At 40.1% G+C, this 25653-nt stretch overlaps 1 protein-coding gene across 2 annotated transcripts in view; it reads left to right on the top strand.

Moving 5' to 3' along the window:
- The window catches only part of MTMR2 (myotubularin related protein 2), a 530987-nt gene that overhangs the window by 325738 nt on the left and 179596 nt on the right, over window positions 1–25653 (top strand). For both annotated transcript variants that reach the window (XM_078656989.1, XM_078656988.1), the window contains exon 8: window positions 12538–12726. In XM_078656989.1, the coding sequence (XP_078513115.1) occupies window positions 12538–12726 (189 nt within the window). The remainder of the gene's footprint in view (window positions 1–12537; window positions 12727–25653) is intronic.

Below are 25653 nucleotides of genomic sequence, written 5' to 3'. Positions count from 1 at the left end.
ACTTCCAAGTCCTTTTCTTTCCGTTTTCACTTCCACCTTCCACGTCACTTTCTTCAGTTTCGTAGTCTGAAATTTCAATTGACTCAGGAACTTCTCTATTCGGCAATTTCACTCCTTCAGGAACTTCACTTTGTCTTCCATCACTGGTACTCGGTAATTCGTTCTCCTCTTCTTCTTCAATTACCTCTAGCTTCCCAGATTTCGGATTTTTGTTCCTTACTTCAGAGTTTGTTCTCTGCCTTTCGATACTCTCCTGGTCTGAAACTTCCTTTGGTTCAGCTTCCTTGTCTTCAATATAGACAACTGAATCTTCAGTTATCTTTCCTTTTAACAGATTCTCTTCACCTTCAGAATCTATTTCAATTATTTCTAAGTCTTTTCTTGTCAGATTTCCATTCACTGGCACAGTTTCCAGATGTCGACTTTCTTGTCGATCTTCAGAATCTGGAATTACTTCACCTTCTGTTCTGTCTTCTGCTTCAGAATCAGAATCATCTGTGGTATCACTTTCAACATCAGAATTCTCAGGAGTTGGTATTGGAATAGTATGACTTGGATGAATCCAGCGCTTCAATCCTCTGCACTTTACAGCATTAGTAGTGATCAAGATTACCTGCCTAGGTTTCTGCCATCTAGGAGATAGACAATTCCTCCTCCGATGTACTTTCGTTCTGACCCAGTCTCCAGGTCTCAGATCATGTGTCAAAACTTTGTCATTTGATTGAGCTTCAGTTCCCACCTGATTAGACACAGAAGTTACCATATCAGATAACCTTTTACAGTAATCCAAAATTGCACTGTCATTTATGCTCAACAGTTTACCTACAGGTACAAAAGCTTGCCTCATAACTCTTCCCATTAAAATTTCATGAGGACTCAGACCTGTCTTTTTATCTGGTGTACTTCTTAATGACATCAAAACAAGTGGAAGAGCATCAGTCCACTTAACTCCTGTCTCTAGACACATTTTTCCAATTCTGTTTTTGATAGTTCCATTTATTTGTTCAACTACACCTGATGCCTCTGGTCTGTATGCACAGTGTATTTTCTGCTCAATGCTCATAGCTTCACAAATTAACTTCAACAGTTTGTTATCAAAATGACTTCCTCCATCACTCTCAATAGTAACTGGAAAACCGTACCTTGGGATGATTTCTCTGAGCAATAGTTTTGCTACTGTAATCGAATCACAATGTCGTGTAGGGAAAGCCTCTACCCACCTTGAGAATAAGCATACAATTACAAGTACATATTTCAAACAGTTGTGTAAGGGCATTTCAATGAAATCTATTTGTAACCTGGTAAAGGGACCACCCTCTCGACCAATTATTCCTGTCCCCACCACTGATTTTCTGTTTGGATTCATTTGTTGGCATGACAAACACCTTTGACAAAAAGATTCTGCAATGGTTCTAAATTTGGTATTGAACCATGTTTCTCTAAAAAGTCTGACCATTGAATCTCTTCCTAAATGTGCAGGACCATGATATAATCTGGCCATGTCAGAAATCAAACAATTTGGCAAAACTACTCTGCCATCTTTGTAAACCCACACTCCATCTTCATCACGTGGTCTACAATCTGATCTTAACCATAGGTCTTTTTCTTCATCATCTGCTTCGTTTTGTAAATCTCTAATCTCATTCCATGTTTCTACAACAGTTGTTAGCATTAATGAATTTGAATCAGTTTCTGTACTTCTATTCCGATTGTAAGAATAATTTTTCCTTGCGCAGTACTTTGCTGTCTCGTCTGCGAAGGCATTTCCTTTGGAAATATAATCAGTTCCTCTGGTGTGCGCTGCACACTTGACTATGGCAATTTCTTTTGGCAATTGTATTGCCTCAATTAATCTCCTAATGAAAACTGCATTTTTAATTGGTGATCCTGTTGATGTCATGTATCCTCTCTGTGACCAGAGTTGTCCATAATCATGCACAACTCCGTACCCATACTGACTATCAGTAATGATGGTAACTCTAATATCCTTTGATATTTCACATGCACGAATTAAAGCAATCAATTCAGCCACTTGTGCTGAACGAACTCCTTCAAGACATGATGCTTCTTCAACATCTTCGACTGTACAAACTGAGTATGAGGCTTTCAAGACACCACCTTCGGATCTTAAGCATGAGCCATCTACAAAGTAGACAAAATCCGATTCAGGCAAAGGTCTGTCTTTGATGTCTTTTCTTGGTTTTGTGCAGAATTCCATGACATCTAAACATTCATGTTCTGTCTCAATGTCATCAACAATTTCAGAATCAGGCAGTAATGTAGAAGGATTCAGATTCAAACATCTTGAAATCGAAACATTATCTGCTCCCAGTATGATTTTCTCATACTTTGTCAATCTGCTACTTGTTAAATGTTGAGTCTTACCTCTTGTCAGTAATATTTCAACTGAATGAGGCACAAAAACTTTCACAGGAAATCCCATTATGATTCCTTCACTTTGTTCAAGACTGATACTTGTAGCTGCAACTGCTTTCAAACAACCTGGTAATGCTTTTGCAATTGGATCAAGAACTGCAGAGAAGTATGCAATAGGTTTCTTTAAATTTCCATGTCTCTGTATTAATACAGATAATGCACATCCTTCTCTCTCACTACAATACAGTTCAAAATCTTTCTCATAATTTGGCATACCCAAAGCAGGAGCTTGGCATAAGCTCTTTTTCAGGTTCTCAAAAGATTCCATCTCAGCATCATTGAGAATGATTGGATCTTTTACATCTGATTTGGTCAGTCTTTGTAGTGGTTTTGCAATTACTGAAAATCCACTTATCCATTGTCGACAGTAACCTACCATTCCCAAGAACATTCTGACCTGTCTTTGTGTCCTTGGCGGTAACATTGCTTGAATCATTTTTATTCTCTCTATAGTTACTTGTCTTTTTCCTTTTGCAATTCTGTGACCAAGATATTTTACTTCTTGTTTGCAAAACTGTAGTTTTGCTGGGGACACTTTATGTCCTTCTTCTGCAAGGCGATTTAACAGAATTATTGTGTCTGTTACACAATTTTCTCTTGTCTTTGCAGCTATTAACAAATCATCAATATACTGCACCAGTGTAGACCTACCTGGTAAGTCTAAATCTTCTAGTGATCTTTTTAACAGTTCGTTAAAGATTGAAGGACTTTCTGTATAGCCCTGAGGGATTCTTGTCCATCCAAGGGTCTTACCTTGGAATCTGAAAGCAAAGATTTCATAACTGTCTGGGTGTAAGGGAACAGTAAAGAATGCATTGCAAAGGTCAATGACTGAGTACCATTCAGCATCATATGGAATCTGAAATAGAATTACTGCTGGATTTGGAACCACAGGACAACATGGAATGACAATTTGATTAACCTTTCTCAAATCTTGTACGATCCTAAATGTTCCGTTAGCCTTTTTAACTCCCATAATTGGTGAATTACAAGAGCTACTCTTCATTTCTTTTAATACACCTTGTTTGATTAACTTTTCAATTATAGGTGTAATACCTTCAATTGTTTCTGTTTTCATTTTATACTGTGGAGTATTTGGAAATTCTATTCCCTGTTTCAATGCAATTTTTACAGGATCTACGTTTTTCATCAGACCCATCTCATTCCCAGTAAAATCCCATATTTCAGATTTCACTGTTTCCTTTAGCTCTTTAGGTAAATCCTTTTCTTCAAATGCAGGAAACAATTTTGTTTCTTCTGCTTCTATCATCATCATTGTCATTCTATACAAACCATCTTCTTCCATTGTTTGTAATTCAACTCCTTCAGGAGAACAATATATTCTGCAATTCATTTTACATAGGATGTCTCTACCTAATAGATTTACTGGACTACTATTACAAACCACAAATCTGTGTTTGTCTCTGTAATTTCCAATTTCAACTGGTACTGGATCAGTTAAGTCTGTTTTAATTTGCTGATTACTTACTCCAACAACTTGGATGGTATCCCCAGAGAGAGGTAGGTTTTCAATTTCCACTGATCTAACAGTAGAACGGGTAGCACCAGTGTCCACTAGAAAAGTGATGTCTACATCATTAACTTTCCCGTTTACATAAGGACCAGACTGGTCAACCTCAAGAGTGGCTCCAACAACACACTCTTCCTCCTCTCTCGGGCACCGTCAGCAATAATCATCAGAATCACTGTCTTGACTTTCTGTTAATAAAAATTGTTGTGAAGCATTTTGCATTTGAACCTTTTGCTGCTTTTGCTGTTTTTGTGGTTTTATTACCTGTTCACATCCCTGAAATCCTACGTTTGGATTATATTTTTGAACTCCCCCACAATTCGGAAAAGGTGGTTGTGGCAATTGGTCTTGACGATTATTCACCTGTTGTTGTTGCTGCTGTTGTAACTGTCGTTGAATATTAAATTCATTTAACCCCTGTTGCATCTGTAGCTGTTGCTGCACGTTAACACCATTCTGCATCTGTGGATTCAATAAGGGATTCTTTGAGTTTCTAGGAGGATGAGGACACTCGTCCCTCCAATGTCCAATTTCGCCACAATTAAAACAAGGTAATCTTTGTTTCAGCTCTTCTATCTTTGGGCTAAATTTCTTTGGGAAATTATTATTACCTTTAAACTTTCCTTGTATCTGGTTTGTATTTCCAGTTTGAACAAAATTAGTGTTCTTGTTTCCCATGCTGGCAATCTGTTGCTCAGCCACCTTTACCTGAGCCCACATGGCTTTCTCCTTCAGCTTCTTTTGTTTTACTTCTAATTCATCGCTACAATATTTTGCTTTTCTCAGAATATCATCTATAGATAGTGCTTGCCATCCGACAATACTAGTTCTGATCATTTCTCCAATTTCAGGTTTTAGTCCATAAACAAATCTATAGATAAAATGACTCATGTCTTTTTCATCTAATTTTTCATAACCACTGTATTGTTTAAAGATTAACAATAGTCTTTCATAAAAAGAATGGACTGATTCTTTTGTTTCTTGTTCTGTTCTTTCTATTTTAACCCAATCAACTTCTTTGGGTGGAATTTTGTTTTTCATCCAAACAATTACTTTCTCGTAAAAATCCATTACAAGTGGATTTGGGGCACCTGTTTCTTTAATTCGCTCAGGTTCTGCTTTTGGCCAACTAATAGATATTTTACATTCTGTCCAAAGATCAGATGGAACTACAATGTCAAAAAATCCATCTAAATCAATCCACAGAACTTTTGACACTTTGATAAATCTATCGACTTGCCTGTACCACTCAACAGGTTTCTCTCTTAATTTTGGAAAGTCATTTGTGAATAACAGAATGTCCTGTCTTGACCATGGGACATGAACATATCCTCCACCTGCAACTTCTCTCATTGGAAATTGTTTTGACAATTTTTCCAATCTTTCATCTTCCTTTCTTTTGGTCCATTTCACTCTCCATTTGTTCAGTTCTCCTAGCTTTTTGATATAAACAATCAAATCTTTAATGTGAACTATTCTTCCCATTGAGTTCAAACTTTCAATGTCACTTTCTGAGAAATCTAATCTGTAATGCTTTGCAAAATTCTTTTGTTTACTTACATCGATTTCAAGTTCTGCAGCTAAATCCTCTAATTGATCATATTTATTTTTCGTTTTCCACTGAATACTTTTGCAAATAAATAGTAGTTCATCATCCCGATAGTAATTTAAACTATCTGGGCCAATTGTTCCAATTATTAATTCTTCTATATTCGCTTTTAATTTGGCCACATCAAGTTTTGGTGTGGTTACCCTAACTTCAGGACTTCCTACATCTGACATAGCACCCATTGGTGTTTTTGGAGATAAATCCTCATTAAAGGTTAAATCAGGCATTCTTGATCTAGAAGTGTTTAATTCAGTCAAGTCTGAATAAAATTTTTCAGTAGGTTTTTGAATTTCTGTATTTAAAGGAATAGTTAATCCATTTTTGTTTGTATCTCTTTGATCAAATACAGGCTGAACAGGACCTATTGTTACTGGAACTGTGACAGCTTCCATGCCTTTTGTCATTCTTTTAATTAATTCTTCTTTAGACCTTAAATATTCATTATAATCGACATCATCAACATTTGTTGTCTCTCTTGCATAATCTTTTGGAGGTTCCCTTGCTCTTGGAGTCATTGAAAAATGTCTGCCCTCATTTCGAGCATTCTCGAATTCTGGTCTTCTAGGAGTTTCAGTGATTTCACAATTCTTTGGATAAATTTTAGGAGCTTCACTAATTGGAGGTGCACTCGGTGAAGTTTCAGTAGAAACCACCGGAGTAGACCATGATCTAGGAGGTCTCAAAGGCTGATTAGGCTGTTTATTTCTAGCAGTTGTATATATTTCTTCCATAATTGCATCCTCAGATTCACTTTCCATAGATTTCCCTGTAGGAGAACCCATTACCATTTCATGAATTAAATATAATCCTTCACTCATGTTTCCCTGTCTCCACATTCGCAATCTATCTTCATGAGTTTCTCTTTTCCATGATGGATTTTTAGAAGGTCTTTTAATTCCACTAGCTTCTCTTTGTAACTGATACATCTCGTCTTCCCACTCAACTAAAGCTTCAAATTGAGTTGGTCTCGGTTTTGGAACAAGAGCATTCATTTTCTCTCGTAAATTTCTTAAAACCCTTACATTAAATGAACCATCATCAGGCCAAGCCAAAACACCATCGTTTTTAGTATAACGTTTCCAACTGTCGAACCATAAGACAGTATGATATCCGTATTCACCTTCCATGTACGCTGCAGGTGTTTTATACTTATGAAGTAGTTTACCACCTCGCGTTTCGATTTTCTTGTCAGGTGAAAATAAATTTTTAAATTTCTGAAATAATGTTGTCTTTTTCTCAACATGTTTAAAATGATAACTCATTTTTAAAAGTTAAATTTAATTCACAAAATCGTTCGTAAATTATTTCCGGGATGTTCCGCAAAACAACCAATCCGTGCGCGAAACACACCAACAGGCCAATGGCAGTTGAGCTGCGTCACTTTTCTGCTCAACCAATAAATTTAGAGTTTTTCCGAAAGACCAATCAGCTCACAGGCCGTCAGAGACTCAAGAGCCAATCAGAATACAGCTTGTGACGTAGGACACCCAATCCCAGCGCGGCTCTGTGACGTACACAGCAGCTGCGGTTTCTCGCTTCTCACTCCTGGCGCTTACCCCTCCTTCACAAAATCTTTTCACAGCGCCATTTTAAGGACACTTTTCAGTGTAAATTAATTCTTAACAATGACTATAAAGACAACATCTGTTCGTTTCACTATTTAGGATAGTTTACATACATTCAAGTATCCACACTTCGGAATAGACGGCGTTATTCACACTAAGGATAATATTCAATTGTCAGTAGAGTAACCTTACCCCACCCTTCTAGCACGTATAATTATGAACTCGCTTTGCTCTGAACCCACCGCGAAGTGAAAGTTCTAAGAGTTCCACTTGAACATAAAATACAATTCAAACTCGCACTTTTACACGGAAAATTCCCTAAATTCAAACACACATGAAATCCGTACAGGACTCTCACCTGTTTATAGAATTCATGCACCGTTAGCAAAATAACGACGTTATCCGTACAGGGCTCTCACCTGTTTATAGATATGAAACATGTACCCGTACAGGACTCTAACCTGTTTATAGATAATCATGTACCGACGCTAAATTTACCCTTCACTCAAGCTCGGATATAACCAATACTCTCATCACAGTGAGTTTTATGGAAGGCGCTTTGTCCCTATTCTCATGCTGCTTTGATTTCTTAGAAAATCCTCACTATACAAGATTCAGACCTAGCCCTAAAACTGTGCTGCTCGGCGACAACACTATGGTACACGGCGATACCTCTTGTGATACTCGGCGATATCACTACAAACTGAACAGATGGCTTGCGTGACTAATTACTCGCCACACAATCTATACCGGTATAGCTTACAGATAGGCACGAAAAACGAACTTAACAAGTGTTAAAACATTGATCCTATTTGCATACCATGACGCAACCTTTAGCAACCAACATATTACCTTGGTTACCTCTTAGCAACCATCAATTTCTGCTACCAGATAATTGATCCAGCGGGCTATAGAAAATATATCATAAACTACGCTACCCAACTTCATAACCTATAAACAAAATTCTATACTAAATATGGACCCATTTATGAACCTGATATATTTTGGGCCTACTGAATCAGGTGGTCAGAATAAATCTATATACACATTATATACACACTATATACATTTTATACATTTGCAGAAAGAACATTGTCATTAGAATAAAACCCAACCATTTAAACGACCACCATAGGTGACGCGATCTAGCTAAAGGTAACCTATACTTCTAAATAACCAAGACCAGCTTGTTTGTCAAAAGTAAGATTTTATTTTCTAAATTATGGTATATAAGTTGTAAGTTTTATAAATGAAATTTATTTGCAATAAAGCAAGCATGATGGTAAGAAATATGGAAAAATACAATTTAAGCGATTGAATCAAATTTAAAGAAATTATATAAAATTTAGCATTTTAAAACCTATTTCCCTAACTGAGCTAAATAGACAGAAATTAAAGTAAAGATTTTTGAGGATTCTTACGTGCTCCACGCAAAGTCCAGCAGCACATCACCCTCATCGGAAAGTCAGAAAGCAGCAGCCAGCCCAACCCTAAGGGCATGACTTTTTATACCTTTCTACGCTAACTAAACTAGCAAAGGAAAGTTTTCAGAAATACTCGACGTCCCATTGGCTGAGAGTGACAAGTGACATGTCACCCGATTCTTAAAAAGTTCCACAAAATCATGTCTTACAAAGACCATTGTCTCTTCCACGTGAAGCCAGAGGCTTCCTTCGATTGTAACTTTGTATTAAGTCATCCTCGCAGCTTCCATAGTCTTTCAGCGCGACTTCCGCGGATGCCAAGTTAAAGACTGACAAAAGTTCACTTTCGACCTTGGCCATGTCCGACAGAATGATGTCAGCTCATCAGTTTTTGCTTTTTGAATGTAGCTTCAATAAACGTTTTAATTCAGAATGGGCGTCTCGTGACTTTCTGCAGAATTATGGATCAGCTTTTATTTTGCGGCTCAAATAGCTAGGCCTCAAAAGCAGGCAACTTATGATTTCTAGTATAAAACAAACACAAGAAAAGTATTAATGTAAGAAATAAAGTATAATCTGTATCCACCCCATGGTTTACTAATTAATTAACCCACCCTATTAATCAAAATGTTACCTAGCCATTGCAAACAAATAAAGCAGCGTTTATATTTACCAGTCTCCGTTTTTCAATGAGACCCATATGCACCTAGAATAGTAGAAATGACATTACACAGACAAGGAAAAGCAAAACAAGCACATGCTTATTTAAGTTTGCAGCAGTTAGTAATGACAAAAACGAAAACAATAAATTATTTTATTATTTTGCACGAACAAAAAGATGCAACAAATATGCACGTTTATGAGCACACATGTTAGTCCCCCCACGTGTAAAGTTTAATCTAGATTGTATTAGCACGACATATCACAAATCATTAATAATTTTATTCATGTTATGGAAATATGACTTTGCGAGTTTAAACAAAATTTTGTTTTCTATCTCGCTCCATCATCATCCAGCATTCCTCACATGACTATGCGTGTATTATACTGTGACTTTTAAGTCTATGCTACATACAAAATATCACAGTGCTTACAGTCACATGTAGCGCCCATCTGTGGTCATGGGCGGTACGCACTCCCTTACCTGTCACCCACCTGGCCCTTTCTGCGTGACCCTGGGGCCAGCACTAGGTGAACAGTTTAAGAAAATTACTCAAAATAACAATTACTTGTCATCAAAATATCATTTTGCTAATGCATCGAAATTGCTAATCTTTGACCTGTACATAGAGTTCAGATAATTTGTTTTGAATTTACTTTTCTTTCTAATGTTGTTTTTGTTTAATTTACCTCGCTAGCTCACTGAGCCTTAACTAACACTAACCCATGCACTAATCTTAACTATGCCCTGTAGTTTAAATGAACTCAAAAACTCTCTTTGGCCCTAAATGAGTCTGTAACCCCGATGTTATGCCCCATCCTGCTCGTGTCCCTCATCTAACCTTAGTTTTCTCCCTTAACCCAGATCCAAAACATCTCTAGCCCGAACTTTCACTCTTAATCCTGCTTCTATGTTCTTCCATAGCTATAACTTTCACCCTTTAGCAGACCTTATTTCTAACCTTGCTTCTATCTGTCACAGTAAACTCAACTTTCACTCTTGAATCAAATGTATCACTCGCACTAATCCTAACCTTCACCCTCAAGAAAGACCTGCTCCAATGCCTCGCCTCACCTAACCCACATACAACCCCACAACCCCACACACAACCCCAAACACAACACACACAACCACACACACCACCCCAAACACAACACACAATCACACACACAACCACACACACACAACCCCACAGACACAACCCCACACACACAACCCCACAGACACAACCCCACACACACACATGACCCCAAACACAACACACACAACCACACACAACCACACACACACAACCACACACACACAACCACAACCCCACACAAACACAACCCCAAACACACACACAACCCCCCCCACACACAACCCCCCCCCACACACAACCCCACACACACAACCCCACACACACACACAACTCCACACACACACACAACCCCACACACACAAACTCCACACACACACAACCAAACACACAACCATCTATCTATCTATCGCCCTCACTCTATCTATCACACTCACTCTATCTATCGCCCTCACTCTATGTCTTTCTATCTATCACCATCACTATGCCTAATCCTGCTTGTGTCCCTCATCTGACCGTAGTTTTCTCCCTTAACCCAGATCCAAACCTCCTCTAGCCCGAACTTTCACTCTTGATCCTGCTTCTATTTCCTTCCATAACTATAACTTTCACCCTTAACCAGACCTTATTTCTAAACTTGCTTCTATCTGTCACAGTAAACGCAACTTTCACTCTTGAATCAAATGTATCACTCGCACTAATTCTAACCCTCACCCTCAAGAAAGACCTGCTCCAATGCCTCGCCTCACCTAACCCACACACAACCACACAACCCCACAACCCCACACACGACCCCAAACACAACACACACAACCACACACACAACCACAAACACAACACACAACCACACACACAACCACACACACAACCACACACACACAACCCCACACACACAACCCCACACACACAACCCCACACACACAACCCCACACACACAACCCCACACACAACCCCAAACACAACACACACACACAACCCCCCAACACACACAACCCCACACACACACAACCCCACACACACACAACCCCACACACACAAACTCCACACACACAAAACCACACACAACCATCTATCTATCTATCGCCCTCACTCTACCTATCGCCCTCACTCTACCTATCGCCCTCACTCTATCTGTCGCCCTCACTCTATCTGTCTGTCTGTCTATCTATCTATCTATCTATCTATCTATCTATCTATCTATCTATCTGTCTATCTATCTATCTATCTATCTATCCATCCATCGCCCTCACTCTATCTATTTATCTATCGCCCTCACTCTATCTATTTATCGCACTCTATCTATCGCATCACCACAGCATCACTCAGCACCACCACAGCATCACTCAGGGGCACCGTAACATCACTATGTGCTACCACAGCATCACTGAATGCCACAGCATCACAAGTCGCCGCCACAGCATCACTCATCGCCACCACAACATCACTCGTCGCCACCACAACATCACTCGTCGCCACCACAACATCACTCGGCGCCACCACAGCATCAATCTGTGCAACCATTCAACAACAACTGGTTCAAATATGTTCTCTCAAAGTCTCAAGCATTATTACAAATGCCACAAAAAGATGTTAATATTTCACTTCTGTTCTTGGATTTTCGTCACAATAAAATACACTGAACATAATCTTCACAAAAGTTATTTGCAAAAGTTTAAGCTATTGCCATTATAAATTACAATAACTTTTATTTAAGTATTAAATATAAAAAAATTAAAAGCCATTGTTATTTGTAATATCAATACATCTAAGTCACGTAAATACAACACATATTGCATCACAAATGCTATAGGTGTCACATTTGCGAAAGTTATAACTATTGGCATTGTAAATGACAAAGCTATTAATTTCGCTACTTTCAAAACCAACACATAAATAAACAAATTGTCATTTACAATACCAATAGCTCAAACTTTCCTAATGCGAGACCTATTGCATTGCAAATGCTTGTTTTTTGCTGGTTTCCCATCCATAGATTTGGGGAGCCTGGGGGAGTATCGCTTCCAGTTGTGTACTGCTGTTCCCTCCTGTTAGCCTTCACGTTAACGTGTAGTCGGACGCTAAGCCTCTTATTTTTTCCTGGTATTAATGCACTCAGCACACAAAGCATAAATCGGAGAAGCAGTGTTTTAAGGTAGATTATATACATGTTTATGTTGCACTCTGCACACTTGATTATAAATACTACAATGACCATTCATTTTTGTAATTTTAGGTTCTATCATGGATTCATCCAGAAACCCAAGCTACAATCATTCGCTGTAGCCAGCCCATGGTTGGCGTGAGTGGGAAACAGAGCAAAGATGATCAGAAGTATTTTCAGTCCATTGTGGATGCTAACGCCCAGTCCCACAAACTCTTCATATTTGATGCCAGACCTAACGCCAACGCTGTGGCTAACAAGGTGAGAGAATCACTTTTGTAGAAACTGTTGAGTTTGTTTCGGTAAGCACAACCTGTGTGGTTTGTGCAATGACAAAGCTCAGACTGGCTTCAGAATGATATCTCTCCAACTGAGGGACACAGGTCCGGAGTGTCTGCTCACCACGGAGTAAGTTAAGTTCAGTCAGAGTTTACTTAGATCAAATATTTCATACCACTTCCTAAAGTTTTCCATCAATGTACATGTATAATGTCATATTACAACACTACCTGTAAAAACCCACTGACATGTTATCACTCATAAACCTGGATAATGGACCCCAACAAACACCCAGCACCCTAATGATCAAGTTGTCACAACTTACTTACCAAGCACATGGGTAGGGCAGAAAATATAAGTGACTGAATAAATGAATTATTTTCAAAAATATTATGTGGCATAAATAACCACAATAAACGTCAATTAAACCATGATTATAAAAGCATACAGTTAACTGTTGTAAAAGAGAAAATATACATTGTCTGATTTTTCAAGTATAGAATGTAAAACGAGAGACCGCAAACACCACAGTCCGACTTAATCATATGTACAGCGGCACCTACGTTACGAATACACACATTTTTAAGCAGTTGCTACAGCCATTTTGTTCTAAACTGTACATTCGGCAGAAAAAGAGGATGTAGTCTTCGACATACTCCGGACACATGCAACAGTGACTTGTTTTCTAACAGACTTCTCCCTACTTTTAAATCAAATGATTAAGTGGCAAGGTACCAGACCTCAGCTTAATGTACAAAGATTTGGCCACTGCTGGTTCCACCTCATCTAAGTAAATCTCAGAAGTATATCACACATGAGGGTAAGCATTTTCTAGTGAGAAAGGGCCTGGTGTATGTACCTTTGGTAGACTTAATATTCAATTTGTGAGTTTAACCTTTCTACCAAGTCCTCAATTAATGGAATCAAGTTTGGTCCAAAGCTCGAACGTAGCAGTCTGTGCTACCAGGGTGCATATGTGCTGAAATCATGCCAGCGAAGCACTGCCTGTGAGAGTCAGTACATTTTGTAGTGCCTTGTTATAGTCTCCAACTTAGGGGCTCATTAGGATTGCGGTTTTTCCGCATCCTCTGGGCCGGCGGAATCCACCGCCGGCCCGGAGGATGCGGAAAAACCACAGCGGACCCACCAAAGACCCACCGCCACATTAGGATGGCTGGTGGGTCCTGGTTTCCGTCCGCAGCTTTTCTGCCGTGGTTGGCTTACAACCGCGGCGGAAAAGCTGTAATATGGTGACGGTGTCTCTCAGACACCGTCCACCATATTAGGATGCACAGAAAGAAATGCTTTTACACGGCGGATATTCCGCCGTGTAAAAGCATACGGTGCTTCACTGCGGGGGCCCGTTGCGGGCCCCCTGGGTGAAGGGGGGATGGGGGGTGCACATGGGGGGTACCTATGGTACCCCCCTGCATATGTATACAGCAAGCGGCAGGCACCGCGTGGTGCCTGCTGCTTGCTGCATACATATGCAATGTATGCTTTTTTAACATTGCGGCGGGTGCAGCTTGAAGCTGCACCCGCCGCAATGTTAAATATCCAGGATGTGACCGCCAGGGTGGCGGTCACATCCTAATTTGCACGGAGGGACCGCCGCAGCCCATGCGGACGGTCCCTCCTACTCTAGGGTGGCGGACGGACGCAAGTCCGTCCGCCATCCTAATGAGCCCCATAGTTTGTACCCCACACCGGGCCCAGTATAGTACAGGTCTAAACGTAGCTAGCATAGAAATGGCCAGCATCTGAAGGTCTAGAAGCAATGGGACTGTTGGGGTGCTGTAGGATGGGCTTAAAATGTGTTTTAAGAAGGCTTTCTCAGGGTCTATTAACTCTGAAACATCAGAGTGATTCCAAATTTCAGTTCCAAATAGGGCAGCATCCTAGGCCTGTAGCTTATTCACATGGAGAGGGGTGAGATGGGGGAGGTGAGGTGAATAAGCACCCACCGCTCTCCCTGTCAAAGGGCAGTGTTGCTCCTGCACACTCTGCTAGGAGGTTACAGCTCCTGGTTATATTTTCCTTCCATTTTGCATTGTGTGTCAAGTGTATCTCAGGTAGGGGAATTCTTGCACTTGCTCAAGGTCTGAGTTGTCCAGACTGAAATTGTTCTTGGACACTTAATGGGGGCATAATATCATTAACTTTTCATGTATTCATAACCAATCCATTTGTAATGCGGAACTCACTATCCAACACATTCTGAAAGACTTTAGTGTCTTGGATACCAGTGAGGAATTGTCTGTGTATAACAGGATAGCAACTTTAGGTCCCACTATTTTCGGAGCAGCTTTGAGGCATGCTTCAATAGCTTATACACTGGTAAATGTTGCAGAATAAAATGATGAAAAGTGTTCATACCAGTGATTTTCTTTACTATCTACTTCTCTTTGCCTGGACACCGCTTCAATGTTACCATCAGATATAATGTTGCAGAGCACTTTGACATTTTAGATGTTACTGCTCCCAAACGATCTTGCCATCTGTTATATTCCAATAGTTCATACTTTTTTTTTCCAGTAGGGTTTTATAATGATGCCTTTTAAGTTTGGTGTCCTCTGTTATGTTATGTTGATTTGTAGAGGGCACGGTCACCCAAGAGGCTATCATGGCACTTAGCAATTGTGAGTCTAGCAAACTTGGGGCCTAATGGGACTACTCAATCAGCGAGGTCTTCAGTTTAGTGGAGTTTAAGAAATGAGGAGGTGGCTCTTGTGTATAGTTGTTTAACTGTTGAGGAGCGATATAGGAGAAGGCCTGCCTTCTGGATCTTGTTTTTCATATGCATGGGATGTGTGCAAGTTGGAGTCCGAATGAGCGGAGGTGTCTGGAACGTTTCTGATAGCAGATGGCTATTGAGATGTGTTGGGCCAGTGTTATGTAGTGCCTTTAAAGTGTGGGTGAGAAGTTCGAATTGTGCTAATTTCTGCATAGGGTGCAAGTAGAGCTCCCTCAAGTGTGGGGTGATACGAGTGTGTCGCCAGAGGTTGAGAGTGATTCTGGACGCCGAGTTCTGAATGGTCTGCAGACTTCTGGTGAGTTTTTTGTTTATCCCAGCATTGAGGGTACTACCATATTCCACCTTGCTTGTGATACGGGCGTGTGACAGTTTTCTAGGTGCTGATTTGAAGCCATTTGAAAATCTTCCTGAGCTTCTTCAGGTAAGGGAAGCATGAGGCATTATTAGTGTTGAATTGGGCAGTCATGTTAACTTTTCTGCCAGTGACCATTCCAAGGTGCTTGGTGTGGGTGGCTGGCCACCAGGTGGAGTCCTACAGTGAATCGCTCTTCCCAAAGTTCATGATTTTGGTCTTGTCGGTGTCCAGCTTTTGACAGTTGGCATTCATCCAGTGAGCAATTTCAGTCATACAGGCATTGTGTACTGAGTATCGTGTCCATGACGGAAAGAATGAATTGTGTGTCGTCAGTGTAAGAGAGGATGCTGATATTGTGAGAGCAGGTGATGCTATCTAGAGGGATCTGTGTGTTGAAACTGGTTGGGCTCAGGAAGAATTCTTGCGGAACTCCGAAGATGAGTTTGTGGGTATCCGAGGTCCACAGGGCCAGGCTGACTGACTGGGTCCTTCTAGCCAAGAAGGAGCAGATCCATTGGAGTGTGTGTTCTTGGATTACGATGTTGTGTAGACTTTGGATAAGGATCAAGTGCAATTACCGTGTTAAACGCTGTAGAGAGTTTCAGGAGGATGAGGGCCGCTGTGTCTTCTCCTTCCAGAGCCATGAGTCATCCAAAGTGGCGAAGAGGGCATTTTCCATGCTGTGGTTGGGTCTAAAACCAGACTAAGTGTTATTGAAGAGTTGGTGGCTGTTGAGGTATTTGGTGAGGCATTTGTTGATGATTTTCTCTAAGACCTTGGTCAGTAATTGTAACAGGGAGATCAGTCTGTAGTTGGCGTGCGTTGCAGGGTTTGTTGAGGGTTTCTTCAGCAATGGAAGGACAGTTGTATGTTTCTAAGCTACTGGGAAGGTTGCAGAAGAGTTGGAGGCATTCACAATGGCTGTTAGCATGGCACTGATGGTTGCAGTCCTCTGTAGTAGGCATGGAGATGGTAGTGGCCCCTGAGTCGATGGACGTCATTATGTGAGCACTTTCTTCGGGGTGATGACTGGCCATGTGGTTAACATTGATTCTTTGGATAAGATTGGGGAGCGTTTGTTGAGATCTGTTGGGGTCTGGTTGTGGGTTGAAGTTGCTGTAAATGGCAGTCATTTTGTTGCTGAAGAATTGAGAGATTGTTGCAGAGGTCCTGTGAGGGAGTGGTCGAGTTTGAGGCAGCTGCTGGTGATGCAAGATCCTTCACAATGGCTGTGTTTTCTTTGCTTCTAATGGTGCTATCATTGATGCGGTCAGCCAGAGCAGCACGATTGGTGAACTGGATGAGTTTGATTCATGAAACTTTATTGAGCTATTAAAAAAGCCTTAAAAGTACATAAAAATGCAAACCTAAAACATATATTAAATACATTATAACATCTCAATATCTGATTCAATTACATGTATTCATAATATACAGTCTGTAAAAACATAATATAATTCAATGGCCCACTAATACATAACACTTTTCCTCACATTAATAGCATTCAAGATAAAAAGGGGAACATTATAACACACCGAGTGTTCTCTTAATGCAATTAAATATTTCATAGTAGCTTTATGTAATCTAATATTCTGTATAATCAACATGAGTTTAACGTAAAAACACCTAAGATTCTGGTAAAATTTACAAAACAATAAAAAGTGCAACGTGCCTTGCTTACTTCGATTTTTTCATGGCAAAAGGTCCAAGGTGTTGGAGGATAACATGTCCGTGGAGGTGGTCAGCTGATGGTGATTCCACCCCCAGGCTTGGGTAGTCTATCTTGCCTGGTGATCTTGGAGCCGGAGGAATGGGGGGGATGGATAGGTCGCTGTAGCGATGCGGGGATAAGCCAGGTGTCTATGAGGAAAAGTAGATTTTGTCATGCAGCATGTTGCTGTTGGTGAGGAGCATGGTTGCGAGTGTGGAGTGTTGTGTGGGTGGTTGAAGGACTGTGTGAATGTGAGAGGGTGGGGTGTTGGGTGCTGTTGGCGTAGGTGCAGTGAGTGGTGGACGTGGGTAGGTGCATGGAAACTTGCAGGAAGCCCAGGATAACACTCCCATGGTGTTGTGTGGTGCAGCAATGCAGCAGTGTAGGGTGTGGCGGCCAGGGTTTAGGGCGTAGAGGGTCACAGTGGGGTAACAGATTGAGGAAGGAGGACTTGGGTTCCTGGCACTGAGCATGATACAGGCACGAACAGGCACAAATAGGCTTGTCCGTGCTGCGGCCACCCCTAAGTAGGTCCGGGGAGGGGTGAGGAGTGATATCACTTCCTGTGCAGATGGATGGTGGGAAATCCTGTGATGTCACTTACTGTGCAGATGGATGATGGAAAAACCAGTGATGTTGCTTCATGTGCAGATGGTCGATGGAAATGAGACCTTTTGATTGGTTTTTCTGGCATCTATTTTAATAGTTAACAATAATGCTGCCCGGGCTGATCTATAATCTATAAAACCAGTTGGGAGAGATTAAAAAAAATGGTTTTCTAGACAGCCACTGGTTTTGTTAAAAGAAAGGCAGGACGTTCTTCTGCAGAATTATATAGCTGTGGAAATTGAAATGACTCTAAGGTCATAATGCATTCTGGTTCCAAATGTCGCTCATAAAACTATTTATTCAGGGCAGAGTTGCGATAAGTACTGCCTCATCCCATTTTATTCTCCTGCAGTCTGTCAAAATATAAACGTTATTGTGACTTTGAGTTTTCAAAGATCTATTAATGAAAATGGTTTGCCTCAAAGAGAGGATCAGAGGATCTTTATCACTCAACATGTTTCTCAGTTTTCATGTTGATCATAATGCTTAGGCTAGATTGATCTAGCATTATGCAATCAATTATGCTTTTAGAAAAGCTGTTACTATATGTGTGTTATCTGGGGTAATCTGGTCATGGGGGCCATGGATAAGTGCCAGCGAAGCTAATGTAGCTAGTGACGCTCACTGAACTCCCCCCCCCCCCATTAGATTTAATTTGTATATTACTCCGCATCAAGTTGAAGATGCCTTTCCCTTAGCTATCTTTGTCACTGATTGCTGTGAAGTTATCACAGGTTTGTAAATGATATTAAATGACCAGTGACCAATATGATGGGGTTCTTTCCACCACTTCTGCCACTACCAACTATGTGAAACCTATCATCATGGCAGGCCAAGGTTGGGGGTTCTGCAGTATATTTATCACCTCTGTTATAAACATTTGTTGCTTGTCTGTTTTGAAAGTCAATAATACCTATTGCATGTCCGGGTGATTACAATCAAATTCATGAACCCTTAAAGGTAAGTGAAAAGAGTACCCGTATTGTTAACCCACCAGATGGTATTCGTCTGGGTTACCTGACTGCTGGTATTTTATAAGATGTATGCAATGGATTCTATGTGATGCTATGGAATTCATCGCCCTGTTTCCTGAAAAATACAAATTTAGTGATTCTCCATAAATCTATGCCAGTCATTATTGTCCAATTTAGCACTAGTCCCTCGACGTTCTCACTTAATATATCGATAGATAAGGGCTTGCTGAGTTCCTTTGTATTCATTTTCATGTCCTCCAGATTTCCAGATAACGGGCACTCTATGCGAGCAATATTTACATTCTTGCAGTGGTCAATAGGAACGTCCTAAGAGATTAGAGCAATCATATCACTCAAATACAGACCATTATGTTTGCCTATGGTAGGAGTGATGCAGTTGTTTCTATAGAAGGGATTTTACTAGCCGCTCACCCCCCTAGCTAATATCCCTACACAAGGTCCCACTCATATTCTCATTAAGCCAAATACAATTGACTTTCATGGTTCATCCGTTCCTCAAAATATTTAAATCGGGACCCTTTCACTTGCCAACCTCCTACTTAACAGTTCTTCCTTATCCTAGGTGTAGTCTCTACTATGTGGCATCTGTATTTGGAACACTCTTGGTAGGAATGGATATTTTCCCACCACAACCTTGGACACAAGTATTCCCAAGTTAGCAAGATCTTCCTTTGAGATTACAGTGCTGTACAATGGCCTATGCCCTCCCAACATACCTGGGGGAATTCTTTGCCCCGCAACCCCGGGTCATTTCGGAATTCAATTTATAATTTGCCATTCAAAACAACATTATAAGGCCCTTCAAGTTGGCGCAATAAGTGTGAAAGGTCCCCTTATTTAAAACATCATGTTGACCCTCAGAAGTGTAGATGGAAATAAGGTCCATTTCATCAAATGCCCCTCATGCATCATTTTTCTAGGCGGGGATTTACTTTTGTGTCACCTTCTATCTTGGCAGGTGCAAACATGTTTGCAAGCACCTTTAAAATAGTAGCTCGGACATGATGCATCGTATTAGTATCTATGTTATTTGAATATTTTGCAAGATACTGCAACTGTGGGGACTTCCTAGGGGTGATATAAACAGATTGCTCTTACTCCCCCCCCCCCTTCCTGGTTCTTTGACGCTTTCCAATATTTGTGTCTTGGATTTCTCATTCATTTGTAAGTGCATTCCAGACGTGGAGGTGCAAGATGATCTGTGGGCTTTGGCACTAGGTCGTGAATTGTAGTCTGAACCCTCTTCCTCAACTTAGTTGTCCTAAACCTGCTTCTCAGACATAGTAGCACATCTAGTTGGTTTCTATACCCCCTTCTAAAAGATAGAACAAACAGGTTTCCCATTTATCCTGGATGCTCATGACACGACAATCAATTTTATGCCGCAGTCAGCCCAACCCTATTAATTGCCGAAGTTTCACAATTTCTGTTTTTTCTACATACAATTGAAAAAGATTCTCGATTCGGTAATGCATTTGCAGTGAAGTCATTGACAGTTTTCAATCCATTTTACACCTGTTGTGTGTTTTCTAGTTTTTGCATGCAGGTTTGGTCCGAATGGCCATTAATCCCTGTATTAGATGTCCTGACTGCAGGAGCAAGGGTTGTTGTTTGCCACTGCAGACACCCCTTACGCCAGAAAGATTTATAATGGGGTCATTGCCAGCTAGTGTAATCTCACAATGGCTCTCAGGATGGCTTACAGCTGCATCTTCGGTTATGATGTTTTCCTGGGATCACTGAAAAAATATTGAGGGACATAATATCGAGTTGAAAAAATATCGTTGACAAAATATCGACAGACAGAATATCGAGTTTGTATCTACAAACAGGTAAGTACAAAAATATCGACTACAAAATATCGTTTACAAAAATATAGTTAATTAAAATATCGACTTTATTAAAAACAGTGTTAACTTAAATTAATATTAAAAATTATTTACTAAAATATACTTAATACTTAAATTACCTTATAATATTTAAATAATTAATGAAAGTTATAAAAAAAAATTACAACCATATTTGTTAAAACATATATATATATATAGTAACATAATATAATTAAATAATAATCAATATTATTACCGTAGGATAGCGTAAGTGTAAAAATTACTATTCCCACTCCAGGGAGTGCAACAGTAGGGAAAGCGTTGGATAGCGTAGGGGTAAAAATTACTATTCCCACTCCAGTAAGTGCAACAGTAGGGAAAGCGTTGGATAGCGTAGGGGTAAAAATTACTATTCCCACTCCAGTGGGTGCAACAGTAGGGAAAGTGTTGGATAGCGTAGAGTTAAAATTACTATTCCCACTCCAGTGGGTGCAACAGTAGGGAAAGCGTTGGATAGCGTAGAGGTAAAAAATGACTATTCCCACTCCAGTGGGTGCAACAGTAGGGAAAGGGTTGGATAGCGTAGAGGTAAAAATTACTATTCCCACTCCAGTGGGTGCAACAGTAGGGAAAGCGTTGGATAGCGTAGGGGTAAAAATTACTATTCCCACTCCAGTGGGTGCAACAGTAGGGAAAGCGTTGGATAGCGTAGAGGTAAAAATTACTATTCCCACTCCAGTGGGTGCAACAGTAGGGAAAGCATTGGATAGCGTAGGGGTTAAAATTACTATTCCTACTCCAGTGAGTGCAACAGTAGGGAAAGCGTTGGATAGCGTAGAGGTAAAAATTACTATTCCCACTCCAGTGGGTGCAACAGTAGGGAAAGCGTTGGATAGCGTAGGGGTAAAAATTACTATTCCCACTCCAGTGAGTGCAACAGTAGGGAAAGCGTTGGATAGCGTAGGGGTAAAAATTACTATTCCCACTCCAAAGAGTGCAACAGTAGGGAAAGCGTTGGATAGCGTAGCGGTAAAAATTACTATTCCCACTCCAGTGAGTGCAACAGTAGGGAAAGCGTTGGATAGCGTAGGGGTAACAATTACTATTCCCACTCCAGTGGGTGCAACAGTAGGGAAAGCGTTGGATAGCATAGGGGTAAAAATTACTATTCCCACTCCAGTGAGTGCAACAGTAGGGAAAGCGTTGGATAGCGTAGGGGTAAAAATTACTATTCCCACTCCAGTGGGTGCAACAGTAGGGAAAGCTTTGGATAGCGTAGAGGTAAAAATTACTATTCCCACTCCAGTGGGTGCAACAGTAGGGAAAGCGTTGGATAGCGTAGGGGTAAAAATTACTATTCCCACTCCAAAGAGTGCAACAGTAGGGAAAGCGTTGGATAGCGTAGGGGGAAAAATTACTTTTCCCACTCCAGAGTGTGCAACAGTAGGGAAATTAAATACTTCATATATTATTTAAAAAAATATAAATTAATATCTATAACAAATTATTTTAAAGTAATTACCAATTTATTTTAACATAGCAATTGATCAATTAAAATTATAAATTAAAATTAATTATTATTATTTCTTACCTAGTAATCCAAATTAATTACAAATTAAAATTTATTTAATTAACAATTAAAACTTATTTATCTATTTTTTCTAATTAAATACAATTAAATAAATTGAATTATTTAATTAATTATAAAAAAATTACTTCCCACCCTATTCTCCTATAAACCCAGAACCCGCTACTGAAAATAAATAAGTAAAATTAACATAATTAGCAATTAATCAATTAAATAAAAATAATTTAATTAATGACCCATACATTTTTAATTAACAATTAATTCTAAAAAAATACCAATACATTTTTTAACATATTTAATTAATTTTAATTAAATTACTTCCCACCCAATTCCCCTATAAACCCACAACCCGCTACGGAAAATAAATTAGTAAAATTAACATAATTAGCAATTATTCAATTAATTAAAATGAATTGCCAATTAAAATGTAATTATTTACCAAATATAAATTAATTAATAATTAATTAAAAAATAATACCAATAAATAAATTTACATATGAAATTAAATATAATTAAATTACTTCCCACTCTATTCTCCTATAAACCCACAACCTGCTACAGAATTTAATTACGCAATAAATAAAAAAACAAATCTCATTTTTTAAAATTAATTATAACATAAATACACAATTTTCACACATATAATAACATAAAAAACATTATAAAAAATTAGATACTATTAAAAATTAGATATTTTTAATTACCTATATTATATACTTCGATATTTTAACTATCTATATTTTTAACATTCGATATTACATTACTTACCTTAAAAACGATATTTTTGATGTCTATATTCTGTCCAGTCGATATTTTGTCCAGTCTATATTTTGGACTCGATATTATGTCCAGTCGATATTTTGGAGTCGATATTATGTCTGTTTATCGTTTTCCTGGAAATGTCCTTTATCTTGTCCCATGTCTCATGTCCTTCCATGGTGGACAAGTGTTCCATGGCTGTGGGATCCAGGGTACTGGACCAATGTAAGGGATGTCTTAGTTATCACATGTGGCTGTGCTTCAACTGAGGGCCTGTTAACTCCCTCAAAACACTTGACTAATTTGGTTGGTAATAGCCTGATTACCTCAATAATATCATTAGACCTTGATGCATAATGTAACTTTTTAGCATTTCAGGAACAATTGCTGGTGATTTTGGTTCCAATTCGTCACCAGACAAGGTATCTGTGGCGTTGTCCAGTTCTGAAATTGATAGAGCTTTTAAGAACACTATAGGTGCTCTGGCAGAATATGAATAGCTGGGAGTGCCATGGTTTGAGGAGGTACTGGATCACTATAACTATGCTTTGATTATCAATTAAGACCTTGTTAACTTATGTATTAACATCACTAAAGAAATATACCCAATCATATAGGTAAGGGACACCCACTTACCTCCCCTCCAGTCAACTTGCAATCCATTTGTCTCATGCACCCACATTTGGCGCAGTTTGTGGAACCTGTTTAGTCAGTGTAAGCACTGTGATCAGACTGTTTTTTCACAAACTGTAGTTGCCACAGCTTTCTCAGAAAACCAGGCAGAAGCCCTCCACCCCCTGCTACATGCTCTCCCCTCTGCCCCCTGCTTCCCAGAGAAAGAAGAGAGCATAGTGGTGGGAGTTGCAAGACCCAAAGTGGGCACCTGTGCCGGACTGCAAACTGCAGGTAGCAATCAGTACGGGCTTTGCAGTCCTCTTCTTCTCTCTTCAACAGCACTCTTCCTGACTTTGTAGCAGTTAGGGTAAAAAACGGGCGCAAACTAACAGCGAAAATTCTATCAGTCAGGAAAGTGTTCAAGAAGTCCCCTAAACTCCAGACCCCAAGCATTGAGCACCAGACTCTAAGGTTCCAAGGCTTCGAACCTCAAGACCCAGCATTATCGGAAGGGGAGAAGATTGAATAGATTTTTTTTTTTATTTTTTAACAGATTTTGTCAAATAGCACATAAGGAGCAGAGCTCTGAACCCCAGAAGCTTCTGCATAACAAATTTACATCATCATGACTTGAAAAAATGGGAAGCAATACAGATGAAAGGAAACAGATCAACAAAGAAAACAAAACGGTACCAACTTCCCCTGTCAAACTAACATCTTTGTTCAATCCCATATCACTCGGAAATGCAGACACATCATAGGCATCGTCACTCTATTATACCTGAATCCACATCTTATACCAACAGAAACAAAATTATAATGAGTCAAGGGACCCTGCTATAGTGGTGGGTTCCAACTGCAGGCCATGATAGTCCGCCCATCGCTTCCACGTTTTACAATTTATCTGCGGGCACCCCCTTGCTACAGAAATGGGGATCTCCAAGCCCATCCAAAAGTCCAGGCCATTCTTCCATGCCATCACTGAGGGCGCTGCCGGTGCCTTCCATGACTTGCCGATATCTCTTTTGGCCAAAGTGAACCCCAGTAACATAAGATGGTGTTTGTAGATGTTGCCCCCCACCCCTTCCCTAATATGTAGAAGTACCAGTTTCGGTGAGCGGGCAAGTCCCAGCCCAGCACCTCTGAGAGGCAGGTCATAAATCCCCTCCGGAATCGTGGCAAGGCAGAGCGGTGCCAGACCGTATGCATCAGGGTTCCCTCTTTCCACTCGCACCTGAGACATGCTGCGGAGGCCACCAATCTCGCCTTCCACAATCGAACCCTAGTAAAATACACCCAATGGAGGTACTTGAACTGGATAAGGCGCAAGCGTACTGCTATAGCAGCCCTCCGCGGGGAGGCCAATGCCTCCTTCCAATCCTCCCCTTCAGGAGTGCCACCCAGTATAAACCCAGAGTGGACACCTGGGTGTATCTATAGCGTTGAAAGCACTGTGCTTTCGTCCCCATAAGGTGCGTCTCCAGTAGCATAAGAATGTCTGCCTGAGGTCTTTTTGCCGGCCCCTTGTTTTATTTTATCCAATGCCCCCTGACATTCCAGCTTACTATCCGACAGGTACCTAGGGGAACTCGTTATCTACCTGATGGGGCTGCCATGGGAGGCCCTGATGGTAATTACTGGTGCGTGGAAAGATGTCTGGTATGTAGGGCTTTGTGCTGGCATAGAGTAGTGC

The sequence above is a fragment of the Lissotriton helveticus genome, chromosome 8 (assembly GCF_964261635.1).
Source record: "Lissotriton helveticus chromosome 8, aLisHel1.1, whole genome shotgun sequence".
In the NCBI taxonomy this organism is placed as follows: domain Eukaryota; kingdom Metazoa; phylum Chordata; class Amphibia; order Caudata; family Salamandridae; genus Lissotriton; species Lissotriton helveticus.
This window is presented reverse-complemented; position numbering and strand designations above follow the sequence as displayed.